Source organism: Colius striatus, chromosome 1, assembly GCF_028858725.1.
Source record: "Colius striatus isolate bColStr4 chromosome 1, bColStr4.1.hap1, whole genome shotgun sequence".
Classification (NCBI taxonomy): Eukaryota; Metazoa; Chordata; class Aves; order Coliiformes; family Coliidae; genus Colius; species Colius striatus.
The window spans coordinates 62,386,282-62,404,999 of NC_084759.1; the positions used below are offsets into that span (position 1 = coordinate 62,386,282).

At 41.3% G+C, this 18,718-nt stretch overlaps 1 protein-coding gene across 4 annotated transcripts in view; it reads right to left on the reverse strand.

The window, feature by feature from the left end:
• The window catches only part of LIMS1 (LIM zinc finger domain containing 1), a 77,772-nt gene that overhangs the window by 25,437 nt on the left and 33,617 nt on the right, over positions 1 to 18,718 (reverse strand). The window contains exon 1 of one of the 4 annotated variants that reach the window (XM_061997297.1): positions 17,815 to 17,837. The exons of 2 other annotated variants lie outside the window; for them this stretch is intronic. Coding sequence is in view for 1 of the 2 variants with exons in the window: in XM_010198897.2 (XP_010197199.1) it covers positions 11,865 to 11,971 (107 nt within the window). In the remaining variant the exon portion in view is untranslated. Of the gene's footprint in view, positions 1 to 11,864; positions 12,195 to 17,814; positions 17,838 to 18,718 lie in introns of those variants that run through there. One more of the 4 variants, XM_010198897.2, reaches the window with a different exon arrangement.

Consider the following 18,718-nt stretch of genomic DNA (forward strand, 5'->3'; position numbering starts at 1 on the left):
GCCTGAAGTTAAGGAAGCAGTGATAAGAAGGAAAGTGAGAGGTTGAGTATTTAACTGGAAAACGTACTTAGGAAGAGGGTCCTCCTGGCACACTTGAGGATCTTATCATAAGGCAAAGCTGATGGTGGGGATGGTGCTAAAGAAAACTGCGCAAGAGGGAAGGGGAAGCGTCCCACTGGGGCTGCCGAGAAGGTCTTCAGAAAACAACAGCAAAAATAGCCACACTGCTTTATCATCACTGAGGGATGACTGCCGCCCTGCTCACACACTGCTTTCTCTGGAACGCTACCAAAAATCTAACTGCCCACATTGGTGGCTGTGAGAGGCAGACGGGGACTCTTACACAGAAGGCTCAGTGACTGGCCAGCCCCGCTGAATGTTTTCGCTCCATGCCACAAATAGACGTGCTGAGCAGTCACGACTCCAAACAAGGTGCTTGGCAAAAGCAGCTGCTGCTTGGCAACCTACTCAGGCCACCGTGAAATATCACTGCGTCACCAGCGCTGGCGGGAGGCCACGTGCCTTGTCAGGTTACGTGGGGGTGGGAAGTGGTAAGTAATCACAGTGTGTCCTGTCCATTCTCACATAGGTAGCGGTGATTTCATTTTAGTGGTACAGAGATGCTATGCAATGGCCTTCACACGCAAGATACAGAAAACTAGAACAGAAGTTTTGCTGCAAAACATGTGTGGACTGGCAGTGCCCTGCACTGATTTCTGCAGCAACCTTTTAAAGAACTTCCTGACCTTTTGCATCTTTTTTAATTGAAATTAAAACCACTTGGGTTACGGTTGCTACAGTTGTTCATCCCTTAAGCAATAAAACACTTTCCCTGTTAAGCTGGTCTCCTATGGCAATATGAAATAAAGTATAAATTGTTTCGTAGTGACAGGACCAGGGGTAATGGATATAAGCTGCAACACAAAAAGTTCACTGAAACACAAGGAAAATCTTTTCTGTGAGGGTAAGTGAGCCCTGGCACAGGCTGCTCAGTAAGGGTGTGGAGTCTCCTTCTCTGGAGCTTTTCAAACCCACCTGGATGCGTTCCTGTGTGACCCGATCTAGGTGAATATGCTTTAGCAGGGGGATGGACTAGATGATCTCTAGAGGTCCCTTCCAACCCCTACCACTCTATGATTCTATAATAAAAATTCACAATACAGGTGGAATTTTCACACACACCCAGCACTGCTCTGTTTTTATTAACAGTATAGAAGACCACCTTGAAACCACTGAAATGAAAACCAAGTAAATTCAGAGTGTCCCTGTAAGTTTCATCCTTCAGCCTTCACCACAATATCCTGAGTAAGCCTATGTGGTGGGATTCTAAACATGGCAAACAAAAAGGTAACTCTAGCTGTTTCATATACTTCAATATAAACTTATTCTAGTATAAACATGTCCAAAAAATGCTTTGGTCTCTGCAGATAGAGAAAGTTCACATTCCATCTCGCCATAAGGAAATGAATATAACTGGAATAAACAGGTAAGCAGCACCTTTCCACACAATGTTTTATCGGACATACAAACATAGTTAAAAATCAGCCTCAGACAGAATTTGTAGAAAGGGAGAGCAATATTTAACTATTGTACTTTCCTGTTTTAACTAATATTTCAAAACACTATTGTACTTTCTTCCTAATGGTTACAAACATTACAAAATGAAGTCATGCTTTGTGTAAAACATGAAATTACTTTTCTGTGGGCAAATTTTAATACTTTTTACAACAGCCACCTCATCCTCTCCCACTACTATTTTTTGAATCCTATGCAGATAGGAGAAATAAAACAACAAAGATGCAGTACCACACAGGAGATGCTCACAAGCGCCCCAATAAATTTGTGTTGCATGACATACAGCGTGCTATGGGTTACTCTTAAATTCTGCATCCTGGGTAGTTGACAGCATGTATACTCCAGTACAGTAAATGTACTCTATCCAAACTTTTCCAACTCAATACATTTTCAATATGTGTTTGAACTAATTAATTTCATACAATCCCACTTCCAATTTAAGAATAATAAAAAATTTTTTCCTCCATTGCTTAAGGAACATATTTAAAGTTTAGATATGCAAAACTTTCTGAGGTTCATCTTTGGATTTCCTGGCATTTCAGGTGAATAGCGTCCTGGCCTGTATCACAAATAGTGTGGCCAGCAGGACTAGGGCAGTGATTGTCCTCCCGTAATTCAGCATTAGTGAGGCTGCACCTTGAATACTGTGTCCAGTTCTGGGCCCCTCACAACAAAACGAACACTGAGGTGCTGGAGCGTGTCCAAAGATGGGCAATGAAGCTGGTGAGTAGGAACAAGTCTAATGAGAAGTGACTGAGGAAGCTAGGGGTGTTTAGTTTGGAGAAAAGGAGGCTGAGGCAAGACCTTATCATTCTCTACAACTACCTGAAGGAGGTTTTGGCAAGGTGGGGGTCAGTCTCTTATCACAAGTAACAAGCAATAGGTCATGAGGAAATGGGCTCAAGTGTCACCAGATCTTTAGATTGGATACTAGGATTTTTTTTTCACTGAAATGGTTATTAAGCATTGGAACGGGCTGCTCAGGGCAGTGGTGGAGTCATCATCTCTGGAGGAGTTTAAATACCTGTAGATGAGGTGCTCAAAGACATGGTTTAGCAGGACTTGGCAGTGTTAGGTTTGTGGCTGGACTTGATGATATCAAAAGTCTTTTCCAGCCTAGTAATTCTACGATTCTAAAATGCTGCACTACTATATTTCTCTTCAAGTAATGATTTGCTAGCACCAATATTCAGTTCATGTCATCTGCCACTGAAATCCACCAAAAACCCTTTACCAAATCCTTAGCGTAAAGGTAGATGCCTTTGCTTCTACCTGCACCACTTGCCCACGCTAGCAGGAACCAATGTTTTCACCAGACAAACACTATGACCTGAGCAGTTCATCTAGGAGCTGTAATACCACAACTCAACGTTAACACTCTGGAGAGACTTCTAGTATGTCCACGCAATTCCTTGTAGGGCAGAGAGAACTGCAACACCCAGCTTCCCAGCTTGCGGCAACATCCTTAGTATAGTTACGTCTCCCATGAGGACTGACCTTCAGCTTTACTAATCAGGATGTCACTTCCACACACATTTCCTCTCCAATACTATTAATCTCTCCAGCAACCTAACCTCTCGAACCATATTTCACCCTCATTAAGTTTGTTTTTCTACTCTATATGAGGAAGTGCAAAGTTTTTCATTGCCTGAATTAATTTGTTTTGGGTAGAAGAATGTGGTACAGAAAAAAAAACCTCCTCAGCTGTTGCTCTTCTGTAACACACATATTAAATTGCAATTCTTAGTCCCTCTAGGTTTTGGTTTCACATTTTTCTCTTCCCACATTCACTGCAGCATCACCAAGCTTTAGAACCAGCAGAAGACAGCAGACAGTTGAGCCATTGCAGTTAACATGGCAGAATTAAATAATGGTCCTAATATTCAACAACTGAAAGAAAATAACCAGAAGCAATTTATGTTCCTGTGAGTCAAGCACAAGTAATTTATCAACAAAGGTAATGTAAAATAGCACTGCTTTAATACTCTACTATGATGGTATTAACTTTTTGAGTAATACAAATTGAAGGTCTTCATCTTGCACCTTTTGTTTATTAGCTATTCAAAATTAGTTGTAGACTTGTCAAGTAAGCATGAAAGAATTGCAGTGGCAGTTATCACAAACCTAAGACTTCCATGTGTTTTCCAAACCAAAGGCTTTGGTAACTATTGTAAGGTTTTTTTTTTTTTTTTAAAGTAATGGTGTGCACCCCAACAACTGACTAATCCTGAAAAAGTAAAGCGGGAGTGAATGGTTATAGTATGTAAGAGTTGTGAGAGCAGATGTAGAAGATACCTCTCACAACAGCCTATTGCTGGGACTACTTGAAGGACCAGTGCAGGTTATTTGCCTGGAGAACAGCAGCAAAGGGAAAAGGGAAGATGGTGGGGTTTTGTCCTTTGGATCGGAGGGGTTTGAGCTCTCTCAAACCTCCTTCCCCTCTGCCACATATCATGGAGAAGCAGGTATAATTTGAGGATTAGCTTTAGAAAGGAATGCAATTTAAAACTAAGCAATTACTTTTACACTTTGGGCAAAATTCATGACCTGAAACCTGGTAACTCATGGAACTATCCTGTCCTGAACCCGCACTGCTAACATGCCTTTAAAAAAAAAAAAAAAAAAAAAAAAGAAAAGAAAGGCAAAAAAAGGTATATTTTTTTAATACATCAGAAATACAGCATATGCTTCAGTTTCTGAAGTCAGTGAGGAGAAATGTACACAACAATAACTGAAAAGTCAAACATCAACAGAGACAAACAGCTTTCAGTGTAAACTTTCCACACCGGAACAACAAGAAGGGGACCAGCCAGGGCAGTTTTGAGTCATGACTCTGAGTGGGTAACATTTTTCCAATAGCTGCATAGAAAAAGAGTTCAAAAGGTAGACTCAACCGAGGATCACGAACTTTATGATCTATGAAGAACATGGCATGCATGGATTTAACATGCTGGAAAAGACAAAAGCCATTTCACATCTGCTTCACCTTCATCTGTTCATTCCTCACTGGAACAGCATGAATCTTTTGAATCTTTCATTTAAATAGGCCAAGCTGAGAAATGCTGCCAGGTATTGCTAGCTGTGTCTGTTGATGTTACTTCCTTTGAGGCTAATAATTTTTAAGTAATTTTCTTCTAGCACTACCATGGCAATTAAAGCAGACAGAAAAAGCAGAAAAGATACACTGAAATATGTCACAGAAGTAATAAACTCAATTTCTGTTGTTGGACAAAAGGTTCCAAAAGATAACGAAGCTTCATGTCCTTGATATATAAAGATGCATCACAGGATGACTTACAGTCTGCTCGTAAAGCTGAGCAGTATCATCCAAGAACACTGCTTACTGAGCGTTGTATGTGAAACCATCATTTCAGAACACTACCAGGAACTATGTCAAATCAGAAGAATGATTCACAGATGTGAAGATGAAAAGCAAACAATACTTAAAGCTGCTACAACAAATCAGGCAAAGAAAAAATGAAAATGCAACAGTATGTACTACAACATTCAGCAAGACACACGAAAACTCAGGTAATCAAACATTTGAGAATTGTCTTGAGATTCCTGGGTGTGAGGCCAGACTGGAGGAGTTCACAGAAGGGCAAAACACTCACAAGCTCTGCAGGGAGTCCCTGAGATGGACTCACAGCTGGTGGCAAGATAGGATTACTACCAAGGGAAAATCCAGAAAATGCCCACTCTTTCCTTCTACCTCCCTCCACAGGCTACAGCTTTTGGCCACAGTTAGAGGCAACACACTTGGCAAGCTGGAGCTGATCCCATATCTGGAGAGCATCATGTAAAAGGCTTGTGGTCCAGACACCACGTCTCTTAGTTTTCCACTTCCCAGAACAGCTCATGAGACCACAGGAAAACAAAATAAAGGGAACCTAAACTTATATTCTTTAAGCTTGTTTTTCCCAATGCCTGCAAACTGGTTATTTCTATTCGGTGGTGACACTGATATAATGTAGTTTTCATCTCCTGCAGAATACCTTTGCATGTAAAATCACTTCAGTGTGACAGATTGCGTTCAAAGGAAAGCTTAATTATAATGAAGGATAACAAACAACCACAGTACTTTCCGCAGAGAACCTCTGATTAGGTGTTACCAAAACACATGAAAGCAAAAGCAAAGAAATAAAAGAAACCTGTAACTTATCTTTAGCCAGCTAATCTTGTAAAAAAGAGCAATGAAAATCCTAATTGCTGTAATCACTGAAGCTTAACAATTTACTGAAATCATAGATGATGACAACGAGGCAAAGCATAAGAGGAACAGTAGTAACTGCTTGGGTTTCTTTTGAACAAACAGCTACCTCCGGTCATTTGGAGTCACGAGAGGTGATAGCCAAGGTGAGCAAGTCAAACAAAATCAATCAGGAGTTGTTATGCAATGCAAGAGACAAGGGTGAGAGAGAAGGCAAGAAGAAAAGGGTGTGTTCCTCGTGAGTTACTTTAACCCTCAGAGCAATGAAAAGTACAGTACAAATGTAAAGCCTCCAGTCATTTGGATACCTCATACTAAAGCACAACGCAAATTCTATATTAAAATTGCACTATGAAGCATATTTTTTGCTGGCTGGAAGCTACTATAATTAATAATAATAATAATTCAGTGTCACATTTACATGGACAAATCCTGTCTTCAATTAGAGCTGCTAGCAGATGAGCCAAAGTGCTTTTTTTAATCAAGAGTTCCCAAGCACCTGATTCAAGTGAGTATTTCTAGATCCCAACTCTCTACTATTCCAGCAGAGTTAACAACCACAAAAAAGAAAATGAAGAAGTGTAATTTTTTTACGGTTCAACATTTATTCTCAAGCTCTTCCTGGTTTAATAAATTAAGTCTCTTTTTTCACCAATGTATTGAATAATTACTGATTTACTGGATAACATTGGCAGCGTGAGCAAGTGAAACGAATACGTACAGAAAGCTGTTATATAAACATTAACATTTGTGATGCTATTAAGAAACATGACCAGTGGAAACCAAATATAAGAATGCTTCCAGGTGCAGACAGATCTTTTCTTTCTGCCTTCCCCTGCCCTAAGGCACCTGAAAGCTCAACACGGTCCCAGGTTTCCCAAACAATCCCCAACCAGCATCTTCTCTCCTGCCTAGGAGAGAAGGGCAGGAGGTCTTCAGGGAAGATGTACATCTGGAAACAGCTGCACACCTTGTCTGGCTGCTACACATGAGTTTTTGATGGCAGGTTGAAGAGACTTGTGACTTTGCACAACTTTCAAATGCTGTAATCTCATAAAGAAAAGGAGGCAGTCAGCCCTACCGCATTGCCGATGTTCGGAGGATTTTATTCATTTGCTCCTTTTTATACTCACCTATGAGTATTACTGTTCAGAGCCTATCCCCTCAAGGTTCAGTGGGATGTAAAAATGTGCTTATGTCTCCCATTTCATCTGTGAGGGAATCTTTGTGCATGAAATTCTGGGGCATATCCACATGCCTTCCAGCCTGGAGTCAGTTTGCAGAGGCAGGCGGGAGCCTGAATGGACCCAAGCACAAGATTGCCTGCACGTACTCATGCAGATGTACCAGCTTCAGCAGCAGAGAGCAAAGGGAAGGCACATACTTTAAAGCTATTAATGTGAAAAAAATCTACAGTGTTTTCTGCACAAGACAGCAGAGCAGTGAATTGAGCAACTGATTGAAGCTTGCCAATGATTATTTGTTGCAAATGCTGAAATTTACTGTTTTGTAAAAGCTTGACACTAACCTCTTCAAAAGTTGTTTACATTTTGAATTGCATTTCAACTCATATGAACTTAGAAAAGAGAGCTATGGAAAACAATGATCAAATCAAGTGTAATTGTCAAAAAGAAAAGAAAAGAAAAAAAAAGGATAGCTGTCTTTGCTTTTCCCAGCACCTTGTATTCAGCTTTGGAAATTATCAGTATTTTTTTTTTTTAAGCGGAATCGTTCTATATATACAAAGGCCATGGGATAAGAAGGGGAAAGAGTAACAATAGCAAGCATATTGCTACTGTTAAGTAACTCCCAATGATTAAATCACAAATGTATGTGTACAATTTCCTTCACATCCTGTTTGCTGAGAAAAGCAAGAAAGAATAGCTCAGCAGTCAGAATTTTTTACATGCCATTTGTAAAGACAAAGCAAGACAAGATTTATCAGAGATATCTTTTTACGCAGTATAGCTGCAAAAAGTATTCCCTTCCTTTCTGAGAAGTAGATTTCTCAGGTTGCATTTAGTTCAATGACTTGCATTTGTTGCAGACGGGAGAGATGAAGGTGCAAGGCAGCCCCCTGCACTTGGAGCTCTGTGCCTTGGGAGCACCCTGCTTAGTTAAGGTCTATGCATTGGTGAGCCTAGCTCAAGTAGGAGAAGAGAAGATTGCATTCAACATCCCTATCCCAGCAGAGCACATTCTAAACCAAGCACATTTTTGTACTGTGCAAGTTCAAGAAAAGGATGAGCTATCCAGACCACCTTTTATGCTGGGGATACAGGCTCCAGATCTGTATAAGGTCAGTAAAGCATCAGTAACGACTACAGCAGTAGATTAAAATGCTCCCAGAGAGGTTATGGGGTTTGTTAAGTGATATATGGAGAAGTAGAAAGAGAAGAAAAATTTCACATTCTCATCAATGCACTGTGCTATCAGGACAAGGCCTGGGGCTCGTTTCACCTCACTGCACCTGATGGGATAACTTGGACACTGGTCACACCAGGAGGATGTGGAGTGGAGGGGACAAGAGGCTCCCTGGGAAGCCTACTCCATCCTAGGATGAGGGGACAGAGTGTACCCTCAGCAAGTTCACTGATGACACCAAATTGGAAAGACTGGCTGATTCCCCAGAAGGCTGTGCTGCCATTCAGCAGGATCTCAGCTGGCTTGAGAGTTGGGCAGAGAGGAACCTCATGACGTTCAACAAGGACAAGTGCAGAGTCCTGCATCTGGGTCCCACATCCACTTGGTCCCTCCTGCAACACGGAGGCACCTGGGGCGGATTTCAAGCTAGCACCAAGCACCAGCCTGTAAACCATAGCAGGGTAGCAGGTACAGTGCGAGGCATCAAACTCTGTCCACAGCAGGACAAGAAAATACAGTGTCTGCATGGGCACACAGAGCAAAGCCATGTAATAAAAGCAAGCTCTGTTGCTTGGTCTTCGGGCCCCATAGACAGCCACAGATGAGTGGGAGGAGTTCCCCTCCAGATGACCTGGCATCGGCTTGCTAGTGCAAGAGGCTGTTTGGAGAGACTCTGTCAAATTTAAACATTTATTTTGGAGCTTCTACTGCAGGCAGAAATCTGACAATCTAGGAAGCTTAATGGAAAGAGACAAACTATTCCTAAAGTCTTTCTTACAAAATAAAGAGAAATATGCACAGAGACCGACTCAGCATAAACAGCAATACTGGAAGACAGTGATAGAGGTCTAATTTCTGGGTGAAGTGACATCAGTAGACAGAGATGCAGAAGCTAAAGCTCACCTTCCTGTTGTGGACCTTAAAGTCCCAACACGGGAATTTATTTTATCCTGTGAAAAGTTTTGTTTCAAGAAATTTTGGTTCCTGCAAACGAAAATGTATGTGATACATTATATGATAAATATAGGCTCTGTATATATTTAGGAGTCCAGTACATTCCTCTACAATGCCCTAATTATTAGTAATCTCTGGTGTCTTAAGTACAAATGATGCTGACTTTCCCAGGACAGAACAAAGAATTTCAACACCAAGCCCCCCCGAGCTGCTTTGCAGCACCGACACTGCCAACACTTGGCTAGGCCTTGGCGGCACTTTGTGGGCATATAAGCCCCTGTCCTGCTGAATGGCGATGGCCAGACCCAGAAGCTGCCACTACAGTGGTGCTCATGGCAGCCAAGTGGTAGCTGTCCAAGACATGCTACAGCTATTGCAAAGGGGTTTCAATGGCTGCCTGCCAGCTCCCTTACTGCTGGTTTGTGCCCTACCAGGGAAACACCCCAGATTAGATCCTGGGAAACTGCTACCAAAGCAGACATAGACCTCAAAAAGGGCAGGAGAGAGAAATCTCATAAGGGACAGGGGTAAGGTGTCCAAGGCTGTAAAATAAAAACTGGCAGATACCATGTGTGACTTTAACAAAGGGTGATTTTCTTTTTTTTTCTTAAATACAGAAATTCTCACAGGATACCCTAAGGATATTGGCATCTTGAGTACATTTTGGCCCAGGATTAGAAAAATACCATACCTGAACCGAGAAGGCAGCTTTCAGTGAACTGTTCCTTGAGGGCTTAACACATGTGGATTAATATGTATGTAAAATGAAATACAAAGGCACTAGAACAAAGAACTTGAGGAAGAAACTAAGGGAGGGCATTGCAAAGCCAGAGGATGGCAAGCTATATTTAGTAGACATGAAAGAAACCTCTTGTCTTTATTGTGGACTCTAGATACTCTGAAGGTATTTGCTAAGGACAGGCATCTAAGTGTCACTGGGGAGAGCACATAAAAAAAAGATGGAGGCTCCCAGTTTTAGAAAACTAAATAACTTTTTCTCTTCGTTCATGATTGCTCTTTGCCCCGTTGTGTCATTATTTCATATTTACAATGCCATAGCCTTTTGTCACGGAGAATGCAGTAAAAATGACAAATAAGGCTGCCTGGCAACACTCTGATGTATCACAAAATGGCTTAGGAAGGAGCAAGGTCTAGTTTGAATAAGCATCAGCTTAAGCTATTACCAAATATAAGAGGAGCTCTGTCTTTAGGTACAGGCTGTCCCCCGTAGAAGTCATCTGGCCATTCTCTAGTCACTTTCTTGTATCTCCAATATCCTGCCTTGAGCTGATTCATCTGTTACCTGCTTCGTTATTTCCTCCAGCTTGGATTTTACTTCTCAGGACTGATCATTTCGCATACCTCTGGAAGAGGGTCAGGAAAGGATCAAAACACTGAGACTTACACTTATACAGACAATCCCTTCCCCTCACTCATTCCAAAAAGCATCTCATTCCCATCTTGGATGCATATAAATAAGAGAAACACCAACACAACTGTAGAGAGGCAGCGTGCATTTTTATGTGTATGCTTTAAAAAGCAGCTTTCTTTTGTAAACACCCTTGTTCTGCATAAAAGGTACTATATATAAAAAAGCCACGAATCTCTGTAGATCTCTTACTCTGCTAAGTCTGCTTATTCTTCCATCATATGACTATATATACTGGCAAATAATCTCAGCAGGTTACAATCATCCATTTTGCCACAGTAATTTTCAATTAAGGTATTTACCTATAACAAAACGGTAAATTCCCCAAATCTGAATACCCATCCTTTTGACATTGTTAACTCAGGTAATGAAAGCACAGTAACAAAAGCCCTCTAAATTACACAGCACTCCAATTCCAGCACAACCAACACCACTGAAAAATAATCTAAAAATACAGGCAGAGAACAGGCATTGGGAGATAGGAAGTACTTCCTCTCCACGTTTGTTAGCATTTACACAAGGATCCTTTTCTGAGCAGCCTGAAGTGGGAACAGATTGCTTTCATGCTGAGCACACTTATAAAAAAAAAAAAAAACACAACAAACTTTGCCTTTTTTTACGGGCTTTTTTTTTTGTATCTACACTTATTCAGGTTACAAACAAGTCTTTAATCTCCCTGTTCCAAACAGAGGCTTTTTGAAAACTCACCATTAATCTTTCAAAAGGCACTAACATCAGTAAAATAATCTCAGACATTAAATGACTTTTCTGATTTTTGGTCACTCTTCCTGGGTAAGGTCAGGCTAAGTGGTCTCCCTGCATTCTTTTGTTCAAATCCTTTTCCACAACAAAGAACCCCCCATGAAGAAAGCCAGAGCCCAGGAGCAGCCCCAGCCCCTCCACAATAAAACCAGCCTGGTGGAGAGGCTGTGCCAAGACACCCCTCGAGAAGCAGCACATTACCCACAGCACCCAGGTGACCTGAAACTGATTTCAAACTAGACCTAGCAAAGTTGTCAGGATGTGGGAAGTTCTTTACTTGCAAGTGCTGGCTGTCAGAAGAGATCCAGAAGCAACCACCAGCTAACATTTGCCCTTCCCAGAGCCAGGGAAAGAGTCACACCATTGCCAAAACCCACAAGGTCACCGTATGGCTTCTGTTATCCCTCCGCGGGGGTTTTTTCCATAGTGCTTTGAGAATTTTTCTCATTGCATGAATCTTCCAGTGACTTTCCAGAGCCGTGTCTGCATTTTGTTTGTGAAGATCACAAAAACACACGGGCTGCCCAGAAGGGCTCGGTGCCCCGACAGCACCCGTCCATTCGCACTCACCTCAGCTTCTCTTCATGTGACCCAGGCAGTCCCACGCTATCAGGGCGATCCCGTCTCCTCCTGTACAGACCTGACTGTGACAACTCTTTCAGCTGCAAGGCCGTCATAGTTCTCTACCTGGCAGGCTGCTTTTTTTAAAGGGGAGAGGGGGGTGTTTTGGCTTTGGGTTGGGTTTCTCTCTCCCCTCCGCCTGCCTCTTCCAGATGTTGCTGCCGAGGAGCTGCCTGCCAAGATGCCTGGAGAGAAGAGGTTCAGCGGCGTGTCGGCACACCTGCGCCCGCCCAAGCTACCAACCTCTGCAGGCAGGCAGGCGGCCGCTGCTCGGCTTCCTGTTCTCTGTAGGTACACACCCTCCCGAAGGGCACCACATTTCCTTTATCACTGGATTACACCTAAGAGATGCCTGTGACAAGCTCACAGGCTTCCCTCCAGCCTTCTCGGAATTCTCACTGCCCCGACAGGAGCGACCCCATGGTGTGCTGTGAAAAAGCATGGAGCTCTCCACAATCAGCTAAAACTCTCCCAGGGCTGCAAGGAGCTGTTAACTCTTTCCCGCTATAATTTATGACAAAAAGAAAGTCATAAGCGCCGTGAAAATTCAGTTACTCAAGCATGTGACCTAAGTCTGATAGGGAGATTAATGCAGCAAAGTAACTTCAGGAACCAGCATTAAAACACTCTTTCAGAAAGACAATAGCACTGTGCTTGTCAGAAGTTGCTCTTTTCCATGCATCTTGAAAATCACAATGAAGTGATTTTTCTGCCTACTCTCAGCTATCAAAACGTAACCACCATAACTAATTGTCACATTTTGTAGTGATGGAGTGTCCTGTGTAATTGTAAAACAGGAATGAAAGTGCTTAAGGCTTCCTGTAAGACAGGAAGGTGACGAGCAGAGATTTGAAAACTCTGCATCTCACATCAGTAATTTTTTAGTAACAAAACTCTTCATTTAAACTTAAAAGGAGGCTTCAAAAAACCTTACAATTTTTTGAAAAATTTATTACAATTTCTTTGACATTATCTTTGGCATACACAAACAGAAACTTAATTCAGAGATTTTACTTCTCTGTTGAGAGCCAGGGAGAGTGTGTCTTTTACGTGAACCTGCATTTAATAAAAGCCAAGAAATCTAGCAATTTACAAGGACTGTTTTAACTACAATTAGGAAACAAGTTCTACGAGGTATGAATTTCACAGTTCATTATTAAAGCACTCATTTTGTAGCACAATACATGTAACAGTATTTTTGAATCCCTGTGACAGTATTACATATGTTACACTTTCTCCAAGTACGTCGTGTAGTGTAAGTTTTGTCACGATTACTGGACTGAACACAAGCACAGAGTTTTGTACAATATTATCAATGTGTTTCAGTCTGGAATGTCACCAACACATAATATAGAACATAACACAATGGAAAAATAACAGAAATTATTTTGGAAAACAAATTGCATAACATGCCAAACAGATAATGGCTGGAGGAATTCAAAGTGATTCATAACGATGTTAGAAGGTTGCACACACTGAAACATCAACAAGAGCTATACCTCTGAGCTCTTGTCCTCAGAAAATAAAAGGCAGAACTGTCACAATATTTGCCTAAACACGCTACATTCCAGTTTCAAACAAAGTATTTAAAATTGTTTCTCAATGCACAGTGGGATAAGCTTAAACATAATTAAATGCCAATTCCCTGCAGTCAGTCAATCAGCGATCCAATGAAAAGTTAATGCCATTATGAGCGGAGGCTAAGGATGGCAGATGACAGATGCTCATGGCACAGCAGCTTATACATTACCAACAGTTTCTACTGTGCTTTAAATGTCAGTGTAACAATGATTGATCTTTGTACAAACAATCAATTTTAGGTAACAATAAGAGAATAAAAAGTGGAGGGAGTAGACTTTTTAATGTGAAAAATCTCTTTCTAAACTAATGAAATTGAATTATTACCTACAAATTTGTTCATACAGTTTTATTCGCTACAGTAGTCTCTTCAGTGTATATTGAATACTTTTTTGGTATTAATCATGACACAAGTCTATCAGAAATTAAAGGACAATTCTTTGCCCACTTTGCTGCGAGTTGCATTAGTGTGAAGTCCATAGCATTAAAATTCATGTTTATCTGCATGAACAGCCACTGTGATGAGGGACAGTGTATGGGACAATAGCTTTTCCTAAAATGTACCTGGAAACCTGAGCTGCATCAAACCAGTATTATTAAAATTTACCATCAATGCCATCAGACAGAGCACATAAATAGAAGGAACACAAGAAGTCCAGACACAAAAATGAGTTGTTTGTTATAGAGATCAAACCCACCTCAAATACAAAAGAGGTCAAAATGGTTAGTTTCTTTTAAAATAGACCTGGGAGTCAGCTTCACAGCATCATTATTTCACAAGCTTCTTCAGCAAGCTCCAATAGGGGTTTAATAAAGACTTTTGTGGAGGATTTGAGAACAAGCTACTAGAAGAAATCCAAACCAAACTGCTATTCTGGCCTGCAGGATCCTCCACCGATCCTCAAGAGAGATGAGATTTCAAATCAGCCAAACCTTAAGTTCTGAGTATCAAATACATGTCTTAAGTGCTTTTTTTTAGAGATGCTGGAGAATGCAAATGATATTTCTCCACTAACTCACTTAAAGGTTGGCAGAAAGCAACTTGGATGGATTTTGCTCTGCAGAAAGAACTTCCCCAGTAAGTGCCTCCCGCTCCTCACACCCCATTTTACCTTCCAGCTCCTATCTGCTGTTTATAATTCCTTTTTTGAGAGATTACATTCTTCTCGCGTGGGACAGGGCCAGTTGGGCCTTTCACATTCCATCAGAATTTTTGAGGACTCGCCAAGTTACCACAGTTTTTCATATTACCGGTAACATTCAGCCTTCTTTTATGACCTGTACTTAGAAGGTTCATTCTTCATTTTCCAGTGCATGCCTCTTCACTCATGCAACCAACCTTCCTCCATGGCCCAGAGAAAGCAACAGTGCTACTGCAATTTGATGGATAAGCATGGTATTACCAATATTTGTTTAAGAGAAAAATAGTCACCTATGTCTAAGCAGCAAAACGGAGAACCTAGACAGAAACTATTTAGTCCTTCACTCATCCCAATCAATAAACAACTTTTTTTTTTTACATGTAAATAATATTTACAATAATATTATGTGGTACAAGGCTCATGTGTGAGTTTTCATTAGAGTCCTACAAAGATTTTACCTTGATACACCAGGCCTGAAGTGCCCTTTTCTGAAATTTGTGTGAACATATCGTTGTTTGGGTGACTGTAGGTATTTGGAGAAACTTTGCAATTTAAAAATCTTTTAAGACAGGTTATGTCTGGTTACTTTTCACTATGTTCAAAGGCATGTGAACAGTAAACTGTGATGCTAGAGTCTGTATCACTGAATTTAGGAATAATAAAAATTGACAAATACTTCAAAATCAGTACAGTTCTTCACAAGTCTGTATTTACAGTGAATGCACATCAACTATAGAAACTGGGAAGGACAAAGTTTTAGCTTTCTCATTCCACACAGAGAGGCCTTTATCAATGTGACTGATTTTTTTTTCTGCTCCAGTGGCATGATCTTGTTTCAGGGTGTTTTTTTAAAAACATTAAAGAAATGACCCAATTTTAATTAAACTCAGTTGAAGATTTTCAAAGTGACAGAAAAAGCTGTTTTCAGGACAGCATAAACGGTCAAAAAAAAAAAAGAAAGAAAGAAAGAAAGAAAATCATAAAAGCACTCTAAGAGCAGTGTAAGAGTGGCCCCAGCGTGAGTACAGTTAAAAGATGGCTGCAGTGGGGGAGTACATTTCTCTATTCCCCATTGCTTGCCCAGCTTATCACTGGAATGAGCCTCCAGAGGAAAGTGCTCAAGGAACAGTGGTTTTTAACTATTTCTTACAAGGTCTGGAAGAAAACCACTCTTTAAAGCCAAGGAAAAGGCTGTGCATCAGTGGGACTGCATGGGACTTGCTGGAGCAATTCAAGGAAGGTGACAATAACACTTTCAGCAGTTTTGCAAGAACCCCCGAAGCACCCAACTGATGTGCCAACCGCAAATGAAGCTTTATGGCTCTCTGAATTAGACTGCTGAGGCAAGTCCCTGCTGATGGGTGTGAGTGTTAAGGAATGTTGTGTTGCACCTTGGGTCCCTGCTAGGGCAGGGGTGCTAAAATGAAATGAGCAGAGAGAAATCAAGCCACAAATCTAAGGACACAAACCTTGACAAAGAAAATTCAAAGATTCACAGGAGCCTGAACTGTTGATTCAAGGAGTTCAATAATTAACTAACTACACATTTCCTCCCTTCTTTAATGAGATTCCAACATGTGTTTTGACGATTTTGTGCCCTGTTTCACTTCGCAATAAATCAATCCTGAAGCATGTGGGTTAATCTGCAGATCTGGCGAAATACTGAGGTACTTGAACTATCTATGTGGACACTGAAAAGCTGTGCTATGGATTGATGTCCATGCTCCAGCTGACCAAGCACTTTTGTTGCAATTAACTGTCATTGCTGGGTTTTTTTTAAACCTCTTCTATGGATGCACATCCCTGCCATACAATGTAAAGTATAAACCCTACATGACGGTGTGCTTCAGAACATCCTTTAGAGCAGCCTTGCACTCAACCCACCAAAGTCCTTTGGGATTTGACAGGATAGAGGAAAGGAGGGGCGCTGGTGCAGTGAGCATGAGTGTCCCTCCTTGCCACGGCAGTAACAAATGCATCTCTACCTCCACTGCAGGTGGCCCATGAGGTTTCAGTGAGGCAAAACAGAGGTCCCTGGTCTCGTTCCAACTACTCTATTCCAATAAAAATAAAAATGGAGAAAACCTCCTGTCTACCCAAACGTGGAACAAGGTCTTTTGGCTGCTGTCCCCAAGCTCTCTGCAAACACTGCCCCATGCATTCCTAATATTCAAGAAAAAAAAAAAACTGCAAAAGGTTCATTTTTCACCAGGAAGCGAAATGCTACTTTAACTGAGCTTTACAATACCTCCCTCTGGCTGCCGAGAGAAATACTGCCACTGAGAAATAAGGCAGCATTTTCCCAGGGGAGGAAATACTAATTCAGGCCAGGGCCAAATTGAGAGCAAAGAGGAATGAGAGAGCAGCAGCTAAAGATTATGAATGACAGAGCAGCAGGTTATCATTATAGCTGTCAATGTATGCTGTTTATCAGTGGATGATCAACACATGAGTAGGTATGAGAAGAAACTACATGTCACAGCATGAATCAGTTTTGTTTGGATATTTGTACACTCTTAAAAAAATAAGAGTGATAAACAAGCTGGCAAGCAGCTGAAACTTTAAGATGGGTACAATTACACATATGGACCCTGAACTCCATGGGATAAACACCTCAAAATGATGGGGATAGGGAAGGTTTAAAGTCAGCAAATTCAGAGTTTAGATTAATCTTAACCACCTAGAATACATGGAAAACCAAAAGCAGCTCCTGATCTGCATTTCTAGATAAGGGACTTTTCCTTCAGAATAATTTTTAATGTCTTAGAACTAAAAGCCTCTTCCCAAAAGAGATTCTGAAACTCAGTCAGAAATCTATTTTTTACATTTTAGCACTTTATGATGCACAAAGAGCCTAAGCTTAAAAAAGAAGACTGAAAATTCTTGCCTTTAAACAAGTTGACTTCTTCTTGCACTCTACCACTGTAGATATATCCAGAATGTTTACGTTGCTCTAATGGGAAAAACACTTTTGGAAATAGGGGTTAAAAGCCCCTACTGCCAGCTGGCTTACTGGGTGATTTGAAGTTCCCCAGTACATGCTGAGACTGAGGAAGCCTCCAAGAAAAAAAAAAAAAACCAAAAACCAAACTTAAAACAAAGAAGCAGAACCTGAAAATGGGTGGCAAATGAAGAAATGCACTTGAAGAGCAGCTGTCTCAGATACCCTGGGAAATTACCTGCTCTGATGTCCAGGTTTGTGCTCCAAAAGCCAGCAAGCAGTTGCAGGGCTGCAGAAAGTCTGACTGAACTGTTCCAGATGGGCCTGGTTTTGTCAGAGAGCTAGTGGGAGATTTCAAAACACGCCCCTGACTGCCCTTTCAGTGAAGGAATGGGAGTATTAGGAAGTCCTAATTTCTCTCCAAAACACTACTCATCAGGGATAATGTGAACACAAACGCAGCAATCTATACAATGCTTCCTCTGTAGACTGCCCAGCAATTGTTTTCTTGCCCCTTTTGTTTTCCATTTCACAAATAATTTTCAAAAGTCTTATGCTGTGTTACAAGTAGAGGACGAAAAGCCTACCATCAAGGTTTGTGTTCTTTACACTGATATGAAATGAAACTGCGGAGAAAAGAAGATGGCATGCTCCCCTTGAGATGGATAGAAGTGGTGCTGGTGACCCTGACAACAGGCACATGCTTGAAGGCACCACCATCTCATGGCATTTGACCAAATAGGACCACCAAAGCTGTAGATCATGCTAGTTTACTGGTGCAAGTGCTGGGGTTTTAGAAGCACAACCCACCCGTGAGCTCCTGAGAAGAGCTGTTGGGTTTAAGAACGATGAACTGAACGGTGAGGGATGGTCAATGTTTGCGGCTGTCCGTCTGCAAACGTAGCATACAGCCACCTCACATAGCCCCTACCACCCAAAAAATAAGGCAGAGGAAACACATTACAAAGGAAGGGAGAGAAGGCAGTGTGGACACAGGGAAAACGCCCAAGAGCTCAGGAAACTAGATATGCTGAAAAGTGGTCTTATGCTCCAACCAGAACTTCCAAGAAAGGTAGAAAGCAGTGGTTCCCTTGAGATTATCACCTTTAAAAGGCTGGAGACTACAAGTATGATGGTTTCTA